Raw genomic sequence first — 13,786 nt, 5'->3', positions numbered from 1 at the left:
TTGGTTTGAAGATAAAATATTAATTTGGCCCGATACTAAATGCTAGGCTGCAAAATTATTTCTTTTGTTGACCACTGAACCTAGCCCCGTCCCCAGCCCATGGCTCCAGGCCCTGGTCCCCGCCACCGATTTTATCTCCCAGCCCCAGCTCACTTTCTTCATTCCGTTCCACTTGCCCTGTGTCAGAACTGATCACCCACCTCACGCGATCTGCTCTGTGAGGCTCTGGGTAACCGAGAGTGACGCAATCCAACGCTCTCAATTCATACAACAGGTGCACAGACTCACTGGGGGCAATTTTAACCTAACCCACCCGACGGGATTGGGTGCGATGCTGCTTTCACACCCCGCCCGATTTTACTCTCCATTGAAGTGATTGGAGGGTAACATTGGGCGGGGTGTAAATCCGGCGTTCCACCCAATCCGGTGGGATTTCCCACCCGGTGAGTTAGGTTAAAATTACCCTCAGTACGTCCACCGCTACTCACATGCCTCTTGCAGCCTGTCCTTGTTGTACTGAATGCTTTCGTAGTCCTGGAGACTGATCCTATTCACCCGCAACCTCAGCCGACCAGGGACAGTGTGGGGGCTAGAAAACACACAGTCAGTAAGAAAGAAAGTGGCTACCAGAGCTCGTGACTGAGGATATGGAGGAGTGGAGATCATGGTGGAGCCTATCTGGTGCTGTACATCCACAGGATGCTAGACCATTGTTGTCCAATGGAAATCACTGCCTACCCTCGGGTGTGGCTATGGCAACACAGTTTAGCCACAAGCACTAATTTTAGTAGAAAACGCCTTACACACAACCCAGGTAAATGTACTTCACACCTGTATATTTACTTATTAGGGCCGTCTACCCCCATTCAGTGCGAACCGTTCTCCTTCTCAAAGTTTAGAATTCTGGCATGAATTTATCGGACAGCAAACGTCTTACTGCAGCTTCTAGGTTTTTGTCCAGCAGTTGTGAGCAATACTTGACTTCATCAGAGTGATTGCTGAGAATGTTGATTCGTACAACAAGACTCGCCAGACCCACCCCAGCTCTCCACCCAGGCCCGGCCCTGGCCCCCCCCCCACCCGCTCTCCGCCCAGATCCACCCCCCGACCCACCCTCCACCCAGACCCGCCTCCCTCTCCGCCTAGACTGTCCCCCCGCTCTCCCTCAGACCTGCCCCCCCCGCTCTCTACCCAGACCGTTCTCCCTGCTCTCTGCCCAGACCCGCTACCTGCTCTCCGCCCAGATCCGCCCCCCAATCTCCACCCAGACCCGCCTCCCTCTCCGCCTAGACCGTCCCCCCCGCCCAGATCCGCCCCCGCTCTCCGCCCAGACCCGCCTCCCTCTCTGCCCAGACGCGGCTCCACTCTCCGCCCAGACCCGCCTCTCTCTCCACCCAGACTGTCCCCCGCACTCCAGCCAGTCCCGTCCCCTGCTCTGCCCAGGCGGTCCTCCCTGCTCTCTGCCCAGCCTGTCCCCCCGACTCTCCGCCCAGACCCGTCCCCCGCCCATATCCACCCCCCAGCTTTCCACCCATACCCGCCGCCCCCCCCCGCTCTCTGCCCAGATCCACCCCCTCTCCACCCAGACCTGACCCCTCCCCAACCCAGACCACGATTGGATGCTGCCTGACTGTTGCCCTTTGGAGCCTCTCGTTATTGGTTGGGCTTTCCTCCGCTGGCCTGGAGTGGTTATTCTGATTGGTTGAACTGACCATAATGACCACTCCCCTCTCTGTCCAGTGTTGCCGGTGTTTCCGTGGTGCCGGGGTCCTCACACACCATTTCACCAGATAACCAATGAGCAGTAACCAAGGAAGTAAAGCAAGTGCAGCGATCAGGAAACACACTCATACTCTGCTTTACATCTCAACATTTCACCAACAAACGCACAAAAAAGGTTAAAGTTCACGTGCATACGCCATGCAAAAATGCGTGTTGAGATCACACGCCCAGTGACAGTGTCCAATGCTCATTTTCTACTTACTAATCAAAAATGCGAATAGCCACATCTGGATTGTCAATTAACCACATGTGGCTAATGTATTGGACAACACTGTTCTGGTCATAGATACTCCACCGGTCATGACGATGTTCTCCACATCTCAGCCTTGACCTGCTGCCCACTGCAGACATCTCTGAGATGCAAGAACAGAGCAGCGTATCACAGCTGAAGGAATGTGAGAGATCTTTTGCCTTCTCATAGCCAGTGTGGAGTGAGGAAGGTCGACTGCAGAGGGCAGCAAGCCCGGCCTGAATAAGGTAGATGGGAGGATGGATAAAAATTCTGGAGTTTTGCTTGATTACATATGGGTCAAGAGACTTAGCTAGACCTATCGGCCTTTAAATCTTTGAAATAATTCTCAGAGGAAATGGGCTGAACACTTGCAAAAGTGTAATTTTTAAGTTTAATTAATATAAAAGAGCAGTCAGTATAGATTCAGGGAATGGAGGTCACATTTATGTTACCCATATAACATCAGTAACTGAGCAATGTAATTCATTCTACATGAAGTGCTTTGGGATGCTTCAGTTAGGCGCTATATAAATGCAAATTAATTAATTGATCCAAAACTGGCTGGATTTTTTTTTGAAGATATTACTAACACAGAGAACAGGAGCAATGCAGCAAATATATGGTTAGATTTTGAAAGATTTTAACAAGGTTCCACATCGGCAATTAATGCCTGAAGTGAAAAGCAATGGAATAGGAGGTAAAGTCTGTTGCTGGACATGAAATACTGGCTTAAAATCAATGTTGCAACCTTGTGCACCATTCACACAACCTCTAACCCTGCTATTACTGATCAGTTATATACATGGACATATCACTGATACAGTGCTGTATACATGGACATATCACTGATACAGTGCTGTATACATGGACATATCACTGATACAGTGCTGTATACATGGACATATCACTGATACAGTGCTGTATACATGGACATATCACTGATACAGTGCTGTATACACGGACATATCACTGATACAGTCCTGTATACATGGACATATCACTGATACAGTGCTGTATACACGGACATATCACTGATACAGTGCTGTATACATGGACATATCACTGATACAGTCCTGTATACATGGACATATCACTGATACAGTGCTGTATACATTGACATATCACTGATACAGTCCTGTATACATGGACATATCACTGATACAGTGCTGTATACACGGACATATCACTGATACAGTGCTGTATACATGGACATATCACTGATACAGTGCTGTATACATGGACATATCACTGATACAGTGCTGTATACATGGACATATCACTGATACAGTGCTGTATACATGGACATATCACTGATACAGTGCTGTATACATGGACATATCACTGATACAGTCCTGTATACATGGACATATCACTGATACAGTGCTGTATACATGGACATATCACTGATACAGTGCTGTATACATGGACATATCACTGATACAGTCCTGTATACATGGACATATCACTGATACAGTCCTGTATACATGGACATATCACTGATACAGTGCTGTATACATGGACATATCACTGATACAGTGCTGTATACATGGACATATCACTGATACAGTGCTGTATACATGGACATATCACTGATACAGTCCTGTATACATGGACATATCACTGATACAGTGCTGTATACATGGACATATCACTGATACAGTGCTGTATACATGGACATATCACTGATACAGTCCTGTATACATGGACATATCACTGATACAGTGCTGTATACATGGACATATCACTGATACAGTGCTGTATACATGGACATATCACTGATACAGTGCTGTATACATGGACATATCACTGATACAGTGCTGTATACATGGACATATCACTGATACAGTCCTGGGTCTAAATACATACACATTACTGCTACAGTCCTGGGTATATAAAAATCATTAGTGACACAGTCCTAGCTGTATATGTGCACATATTAGTGACACAGTTCTAGTTGTATTTGTGCACACATTAGTAATACAGTTCTGCCTATCTCTGTCTCTTTTGCTTAAGAGTAAGAAAGTCTTGCTGCAATTATATAGGGCTCTGGTGGGGCCACACCTGGAGTACTGTGTACAGCTTTGGTCTCCTTACCTAAGGTAGGATATATACTTGCCTTGGAAGGGGAGCAATGAAGGTTCACTAGATTAATTCCTGGGGTGAGAGGGTTGTCCTATGAGGAGAGATTGAATAGAATGGGCCTATACTCTCTGGAGTTTAGAAGAATGAGAGGTGATCTCATTGAAACATGTAAAATTCTTAGAGGGCTTGACAGGGCAGGTGCTGAGAGGCTGTTTCCCCTGGCTGGGGAGTCTAGAACTGGGGATCATAGTCTCAGGATAAGGGGTCGGCCATTTAGGACCGAGATGAGGAAAAATTTCTTCATTCAAAGGGTTGTGAATCTTTGGAATTCTCTACCCCAGAGGGATGTGGATGGTCAGTCATTGAATATATTCAAGACTGAGATCGATAGATTATTGGAAACTAAGGGAATCAAGGGATATGGGGATGGAGCAGGAAAGTGGAGTTGACGTAGAAGATCAGCCATGATCTTATTGAATGGCGGAGCAGGCTCGAGGAGCCATATGGACTACTGCTCCGATTTCTTATGTTCTTATTCCCTCACTCACTGTATTGCTGGTGAATTGTGGTATTGGTGTGTAGTATACGGAGTAATGACACTAAAGTCAGGAAGAAACAGAACCAAGAACACGACCCGAGGATGAAAGGCGTGAGTGCAGAAAGAGGATTATTACTTACAGTGTGAAGCTATCGGGGGGAGCAGAGACACGTCTGAGATCAGCGTGCTGCACCTTATGGACACTGTGCAAACCAGCACACCACACGAGCAAGTGCCAAGCATAACATGGATCAGGGAAGAGAGAGAAACACACCACATTTAGACAGGGAAGAAAGCAGGGGAAAGTCATTCAAGTACATCTGGGTGCATCAGTAAACAATGTAAGAGAACAAGAAGAGATATCAGACTGAGAGAAAGGAGCGTCTAAAACTATGGTAATTTTAACCTAACCTGCCCTTCAGGAAACTGATGGGATTGGGTAGTATGCTACATTTTACACCTTGCCCGATATTAATCTCAATTGACTTCAATGGAGAGTAAAATTGGACGAGGTATAAAACCAGCATTGTACCTGATCCCGACGGGCAGGTTAGATTAAAATTGCCCCCCCCCCAGTGGGCCATGTATTTTTCCGTCTAATTTCTTTTCCCTTCTGTCCTAAAGGCGCTGATGAAGCTGAAGCACATTCCCACCTGCTTCCTTCTGGTTGCTTATCCAAGTGACCATTCTGCATGTGTGAGCTTCGACTGTGAACGAGGGTAATTAACTGCGGAAGGGGGGTATCACAGTCGAGTCTGATCTTATCCTCACCCGCCAGGTCACTGGATGGCTATCAGGAGCGGGAACCCTGGCTGATTTCCCCCTCCTTCGTCCAGGAGTGCTGGGGTCGATTTTATCATTTCTAGTCTCAAATAAAGTCTTCCCGGGAGTTTCCCACATGCAGGCTTCCTTGTTTATCCGGAACATTTTGTTACAAATGTGACGCACAAGTTCTTCAGGCACCTTGTATAGTTCATGACGAACATGTACGACACCAGGAGCTAATACAAAGCACAGCTGACCCAGGATTGGGGTGATTCTGTTGAAGCTGGATACAGGAGTTAGACAAACCACAATGCTGGGACAAACACACAGATTAGGGAAAACATAGGCAAAGATTTCAGGGACAACTCAAGTCTGGGGAAAGGCACAGCATTGTGGGGATAAATAGATTAGGAAGAAACACGCATCACCTTGTAAAAATCAGGCACTTACTGGCCTTAGTGTGTCATTGTATCAACTCGAGGAGCTGAGGCCAGTCCAAGAATCTGCTGCTAACATGCAATAATTCAGGAATGGTTGGGCTGTTGCTCACACACAGCCAATCTCTACAGGTGCACTGTGTCAGGACACCCACCATTTCTTGGGACTTAACGTCCTTCCATAGAGACGAGAGGGACTGGGGGTGAAATTGGTCTTCGGCAGTATCGTTAAACGGGTGGAACTGTCTCAGCACCTCACGTTTCTTGCTGCTCGCAAATGTGTCTCTTTGTTACGGGAACAAACCCAACACTCGCTAGATCATTGTGGATTGAGAGCTCATGCGGGATGGTAGGTGTTGTGTGTGTGTGTGTGTGTGTGTGTGTGTACAGGTCAGTTTATGTGTATTTGTGTGTTTTTGTGTGCATGTGTGTACGGATGCTTGCAAATGAGGGTGTGTGTACAGATGTATGGACACACAGAGCCAAAAGGTTGTGAATCTTTGGAATTCTCTACCCCAGAGGGCTGTGGATGCTGAGTCACTGAATATATTCAAGGCTGAGATGGATAGATTTTTGGACTCTAGGGGAATCAAGGGATATGGGGATCGGGCGGGAAAGTGGAGTTGAGGTCGAAGATCAGCCATGATCTGATTGAATGGCGGAGCAGGCTTGAGGGGCCGAATGGCCTACTCCTGCTCCTATTTCTTATGCTCTTATGTTGTTATAAGGGGGTCATTTTAACCTAACCCGCCCAGTGGGAAGCTGACGAGATCGGAATTGCATCCAGCCATTGACTTTAACGGAGAGTAAAATTGGGCTGGGTGTAAAACAGGTGGATGTTCCCATCCCGTGAGTTTCCCGCCAGGCGGATTAGATTAAAATTACCCCCAGAGAGTATGAGAAATGATAGGTCAAGGTGAAATGTTAGACGGTTCGCAGCTCATTGTGTGTGCAGCGGACGACCAACAGATCCCTGCTCAGGGTATTCTTCAACATGCTGTGCCTTTCCTGTAGGTGAGATCCTTCAGCTTTCCCCCTTTAACTCTCTGGTACCACAGAAAAAGCGGCCATGCTTCACAGGTGAACCTAGATAACGAGTGGCTGCAGACTATTCGTTCATGGGGGGCATTAGAGTCAGATTCTGTCCTTGCCTAGGGGATCATTTTACAAATTTCAATGGTCAGGTAATCGCTGGGGCGTGTGCCCGAATTCCCGATTGCACTCCATGTTGGGAGTGCAGATTCTTAAAGTTAGCCCTCTGATTGCCACTTACAGTTTCCAGCAGGGGTCACTGGATAACAGTCAGCAGCGGGAATTACGGTTGATTGTTCTCTCCCTGCCCCATGGATGACAAGGCTGATTATAGCGCTCCTGCTGACAGCACTTAACCCCCATCAAGAATCAAACCTGGAATATCCCAGCCTGCATGGCTGCTAAATGCTGCCTTCCCCAACTACAGGTGATGGATAGTGCAAGGGAAACTCAAGATCGACAGATAAACATACAGTCCATCATCCCCTGGCAACAGCAACACCTTCCGAATCTCTGGAGTGAAAGCCATTTAGAAAAAGAACATTGCCCGGGGTTTCAGCGCTGGGAATGGAACTTTCTTTCTAATTAATGTCAAGCAATCCCAGATCATGTAAATCAAAGCCAAATGCACATTGAGCCTCTCTACGCTGTCCCAATGATGTACCTTAGCATCAGCCTCAAAGAACACGGCCTGCTGCATTAATGGTTTTTCTTCTGTCATTTCACAGAAGAAAGCCTCAGGTATCTCAGTGCCCAATGCATGGTAAAGTGCTCAAATAATTCATGGGAGTTAATATTTTCTACACAGATTGAGCACCACAAGAAACAGGTGCGAGGCTGCTGGGAAATTCTTGCACCAACATGTCCCAAGCACATTTTATTTTAGTGTTTTTTTTTACAATGCTTTGGGTTGGAAACATTCAACATCATCACATGCAGAGTGAGGATCAAAGTGGTTCACAATTCAGCTGAGAAACAATCTGCAAATCACGTTTGTAATCTTGTCATCTCTTCCACATTTCTGGTAACCCCCTTCCCCATAGCATGAATGGAAAAGCCAGGGTCTCCCATGGGAATAACCTACAAAATTCCCCACCCTGCAGCTCTTGGAAGTTCTGGGATCTTCACAATCGAACTGGAAACCTGCCCATCAACAGAAAGGTGACGGAGGAGTGAGCCTTAGTGGCAGCATTCCAACCTCTGAATAGAACCACACTCCAGACCGTCCCGCCGAGTGGAGACCGGAGCCCCAGACAGTCCCGGTGAGTGGAGACCGGAGCTCCAGACGGTCCCGCCGAGTGGAGACCGGAGCTCCAGACGGTCCCGCCGAGTGGAGACCGGAGCTCCAGACGGTCCCGCCGAGTGGCAACCGGAGCCCCAGACAGTCCCGGTGAGTGGAGACCGGAGCTCCAGACGGTCCCGGTGAGTGGAGACCGGAGCCCCAGACAGTCCCGGTGAGTGGAGACCGGAGCTCCAGACAGTCCCGGTGAGTGGAGACCGGAGCTCCAGACCGTCCCGCCGAGTGGAGACCGGAGCTCCAGACCGTCCCGCCGAGTGGAGACCGGAGCTCCAGACGGTCCCGGTGAGTGGAGACCGGAGCTCCAGACCGTCCCGGTGAGTGGAGACCGGAGCTCCAGACCGTCCCGCCGAGTGGAGACCGGAGCTCCAGACCGTCCCGGTGAGTGGAGACCGGAGCTCCAGACGGTCCCGGTGAGTGGAGACCGGAGCTCCAGACAGTCCCGCCGAGTGGAGACGGGAGCTCCAGACGGTCCCGGTGAGTGGAGACCGGAGCTCCAGACAGTCCCGGCGAGTGGAGACGGGAGCTCCAGACGGTCCCGGTGAGTGGAGACGGGAGCTCCAGACGGTCCCGGTGAGTGGAGACGGGAGCTCCAGACCGTCCCGGCGAGTGGAGACGGGAGCTCCAGACGGTCCCGGCGAGTGGAGACAGGAGCTCCGGCTCTGAATCCTGGGTTGCCATCCAGTGGGATACTCGTGTTCGATGGGTGTGGGTGCCCCCCTCCCCTTATCGCCTGGGTTATGGGAGCCCACAAAATCCTCCCGTGGTACAGGACTGACCACCCTATTGGCTGGGGTAAAGATGGTTACGGCCATGGAAGGTGCGTCAATCAGCCTGCAAATCCTTCTGCTGCTTTGACTGCCGGGAAATTCTTGCATCAATTATTATCAATTCATGCTAAGGGGAAAGGGCAGGGGAATGGGGCTAATTGGATAACTCTTTCACAGGCACGATGGGCCGAATGGACTCCTTCGGTGCTGTATCATTCTATGAGTCTATGTCCCAAACACGTCACACTGTTCTCCAGGGGAAGAGCGCAAAGATACAAAAACAACAACAGAAACAACACACCCTTTAAACTGAAGCAGAAAGAAAACCACTCACTCATTCAGCAATGGCATGGACGTCCTCCGCTTGCACTTCTGCACCATGTTGGCCTGGTTCCTCAGCGAGATTTGGATGACTGATGGGCTGAGCCGGCACGGCTCCCCATCCACCTGCATGGGAATTGTCTTGTAAGTGGTGAGTATCACCTCTCTGCACTGGTGGAGCCGCTCCCCGTGACCCCCGACCTGAAGGGCAGCCTAAATTAAACAAGGACAAGAATTATCTCTGTCTCCAGGTTTGGATCCGTGCTCTGCTATGAACAGCGGAGGTAACAAAACAGAAGGGGCCACATTCAACGGCTAACTCCAAAACGTACATCGCATTGAGAGTGCTGATGTCCTCAGGAATAATAAGTAACGACAGGCTCGAGATCACTCCGTGATGACGTTCGAGAATACTGAGTAACTCCAGGCTCGAGGTCACTCAGCGATGGTGTTCGAGAATACTGAGTAACTCGAGACTCGACGACACTCAGCGATGGTGTTCTCGAGATCACTGAGTAACTCCAGGCTTGAGGTCACTCAACGATGGTGTTCTCGAGAATACTGAGTAACTCCAGGCTCGAGATCACTCAGCGATGGTGTTTGAGAATACTGAGTAACTCCAGGCTCGAGGTCACTCAGCGATGGTGTTTGAGAATACTGAGTATCTCCAGACTCGAGATCACTCAGTGATGGTGTTCTTGAGAATACTGAGTATCTCCAGACTCGAGATCACTCAGCGATGGTGTTCGAGAATACTGAGTAACTCCAGACTCGTCAACATCAAGTTATGGCAGACTCAAGAAAAGTGATTCATTCAAGGACTCTGATCAACAAAGTTTTCAAACATTGTGGTGAAATGAAATTATTCTGTTTCTTGTTTTGTGTCTTCATCAAGCAACACAGGTAAGTGGCGTGCTTGGGAGGAACAGGTGATTTTGGACCTATGGTTCCCAATGCTCTCCATCTCTGGGGTTTTCCTCACCTCAAGTCCAGGTCTGTTGTAAGCTAATTGAGGGAGATTGATTGTTATGATTAGTCAACAACACTATTATCGTTGTATCATGTGACCACCAGGATGGTAGAAGGTGAACGAGATGGACCTTAGTCTTTTCTCATCTAGCAATTCCTATGTTCCGGTACTTGAGAACATTGAATGACACCAAAGTCAAGGACAGTGAACAATACTAGAATTGAGAACACCCAGCCATGTCAGACACTGAATACCAGTCTCGAGGGCACGCCAGACTCATGAACATTGAATGAAGCCAGATTCAACAACAATGAGTGACACCAATTTCAAGAACACTGAGTGACGCTAGGCTTAAGATCACTGAGCAATGCTGGACTGGAGAACATCAAGTGACTGCAAGACTCAAGGACAGTGATACTGGACTTGCGAACACTGAGTAACACTGGCATTGAGAACACCAAGTGATGTGAAACTCGGGAACAATGAGCAACCCCAGTATGAAGCCCACCAAACAACGCTGCACTTGACAATCCTCAACAATAATGGAATTGCAAACACTGAGCAATATGGATTTGAGTACCTCATAACACTGGACTTCAGCACACTGAGCAAGCTGCCCTCAAGAACACTGAGTGATGCTCAACTTAAGAATGTAGATTAAAGCCATCCACAGGACACTGCCCATTCAGATACTGAAGGACCTTACCCTTGGGAATGCCTATTCTCATTGTCATGCTCTGTCATTATATACCCACACTACTGCAACTGCTTGAAACTTACCAGAGATGCCATGGTAAAGCCAATGACCTCAATGCATCCATCATCATGGCGTTGTGGTTCGAAGTCCCGATGATCTCCTGGGTTACCCCAAGGCATTGTGCCTGCACAATACCTGCAACAGAGCAGCCCCACTTCAGTATGTATTTCCAAAAGTGACAACACATTGCTTCTATTCAGCTTAAGTTGTACCTGTTACACATAAAACAAAGGGCCTGAAATTCCTGGGTCAGGAAGGGCACTGATCTCCCACCAGGAGAGGGGTGGGTGGGCTGGAATTTGGGATGGAACCCAGATACACTGGGATTCCACCCCTTGCCAAAAAGGACTGGAAATTCTGGTCGGGGTAAGGAAGCAGGTTGGTCTTCTGTCAACCACTCTCTCCACCGTAAAGTGGATGTGTATACAAGAGCTCCTGGACTTGCCCAGGAATTCAGGAATAGATACCTCTACTAGGCCCATTGGAACTCTTGCCAGCTGAGAGCGAGCAAAAGTTCCATTCAGAGCCTAGTAACGACCCTGAAAGTTACCAAAACAAAGCTGATTAATCCTGGCCAAATTTATCTTTGGGTGGGAAGGGCCTCTGAGTCCCTCTAGTGGAGTGCTCTCATTTCCACTGATGGTTCCCCTGCTCCTCCTGCCACCACATTAAAGTAACTGAAAAAAGAACTTACCTGCTGGTTTCTTCAGCAACCTCTAGCTTTCCCTTTAGGGTCAATGGTTCGGCCACTATAGAGCCTGAAAATCTAAGCAGAGCTTCCGCAGTGCCAGCTCCTACTGGTCTTACAGAATTTCCAGAAAATGAGCGTGGGACCCTCAGTTCAATATTGAAACGAGGCCTGCGCTCATTTCAGGCAGGGCCGCCTACAAAAAGCCCCCGACAAATTTAGACGTAGAGAAGATGTTTCCACTTGTGGGGGAGACCAAAACTAGGGGCCATAAATATAAGATAGTCACCAATAAATCCAAGGAGGATTTCGGGAGGGGTTGGTGAGAATGTGGAACTCACTACCACAAAGAGTAGTTGAGGCGAACAGCATAGATGCATTTAAGGGGAAGCTAGATAAACACATGAGGGAGAAAGGAATAGGAGGTTATGCTGATAGGGTTAGATGATGTAGGGTGGGAGGAGGCTCGTGTGAAGCATAAACACCGGCATATGTTCATGGAATGGCCGTTTTCTGCACTGTAAAATTCTATGTAATTCTATATAAATTTAGCAGCAGCCTGAACGCACTCGCAGATCCGGTGCGGGCCGTCGCTCTGCTAAATTTGTCATCGTAAAACGGACACTGAAATGTTGAATTTATTCCCCCGTGTTTCCTCAGTCTTTCCCCGTAACTCAGACCCATGACACTTGGGACCAGTTCTTCGTGGCTTGTCCCTGCACTGCCTCCAACACTTGAATCTCTCTCTTGTGTCTCGGTGAGCAGAATTGCACCCAGTACTCAAGGAGCGGTCTGGCCAGAGCTCTGTACAGTTCGACCATTACTACACCTGACGTATATTCCACTGTTTGGCAATGTCGTTCAATATTCTATTGGCTTTGCTGATTGCTGCTCTGCATTGGTTAGACAATGTCCAGCACCCAGATCAGAAATGTCAATCAATGAGAAAAGGAGCAAGGAACCAAAAGATGGCATACAGTGCAAAACGGTTAAATGAATAATGATTTTGCCAAGTAATTTGCTGTGACTCTCACCTCTGAGTCAGAAGGTTGTGGGTTCAAGTCCCACTGCAGAGCCTTGAGCACATAATCCAGGCTGATGATCCAGTGCAGTACTGAGGGAGTGCTGCACTTTTGGAGGTGCTGTCTTTCGGATGAGACGTTAAATGGAGGCCCTGTCTGTCATCTCAAGTGGATGTAAATGATCTCATGGCACTATTTTGAAGAAGAGCAGGGGAGTTCTCCCCGGTGTTCTGGCCAATATTTATCCCTCAATCAACATCACTAAAACAGATTATCTGGTCATTTATCACATTGCTGTTTGTGGGATCTTGCTGTGTGCAAATTGGCTGCCGCATTTCCTACATTACAACAGTGACTATACTTCAAAAAGTACTTCATTGGCTATGAAGTGCTTTAGGACGTTCTGAGGTCATGAAAGGCGCTATATAAATGCAAGTTCTTTCTTTCTTTATTCCTTTATCTGTTTTAACTGTTGTATCAAGTTTGACAAGAAGCTAACAATGGAATGTAAACTGGATTGTAATTAAAATACTGTAAACACGGTCACACAGTGAAAGTATAGTTATGTCATTTGCTTCGTTAGAATACATACATTACAGTGCAGCGCAACAAATCTTAAGAAAAGGACATTTAAAAACAGATTAATCGCATTTAGCAATACCGCACACCAAAACATGGGCAAGTTATGAGCATCACAAGGATTGAGTATTAGCATCTGAAGAAGCGCCTGTCACATTGAATATCAAAAGTGTTTGAGCCCTAGAACCTGATGAGGTGAAAAAGATTCTGAAACATCACTGAATTAGTTACTAAAACAAAAGCAAAATACTGCGGATGCTGGAAACCTGAAATAAAAACCGAAAATGCTGGAAATACACTGCAAGTCAGGCAGCATCTGTGGAGAGAGAAACAGAGATAACATTTCAGGTTGATGACCTTTCATTAGAACTGGAAGAAGTTTGAGATTTAACAGTTTTTAAGCAAATACAGAGCCAGGGAAAGGGGGATCAGGAGGGGGGAAAGAACAAAAAAAGGTCTGTGATAGGGTAGAGAGCAGGAGTGATTAAATGAGAACAGGGATGATGATGCATGT

At 47.7% G+C, this 13,786-nt stretch overlaps 1 protein-coding gene across 1 annotated transcript in view; it reads right to left on the bottom strand.

Annotated features, from left to right (window-relative positions):
- dgki (diacylglycerol kinase, iota) overlaps window positions 1–13,786 on the bottom strand; it is a 338,338-nt gene that overhangs the window by 231,955 nt on the left and 92,597 nt on the right. Inside the window, exons 18-20 of the mRNA XM_068000112.1 lie at window positions 11,007–11,118; window positions 9,270–9,469; window positions 489–589 (exon numbers count right to left, since the gene is read on the bottom strand). Of these exons, the coding sequence (XP_067856213.1) occupies window positions 489–589; window positions 9,270–9,469; window positions 11,007–11,118 (413 nt within the window). The remainder of the gene's footprint in view (window positions 1–488; window positions 590–9,269; window positions 9,470–11,006; window positions 11,119–13,786) is intronic.

Source organism: Heptranchias perlo, chromosome 18, assembly GCF_035084215.1.
Source record: "Heptranchias perlo isolate sHepPer1 chromosome 18, sHepPer1.hap1, whole genome shotgun sequence".
Lineage (NCBI taxonomy): Eukaryota > Metazoa > Chordata > Chondrichthyes > Hexanchiformes > Hexanchidae > Heptranchias > Heptranchias perlo.
The sequence above is the reverse complement of the archived record's forward strand: the minus strand, read 5'-3'. Positions and strand labels throughout refer to the sequence as shown.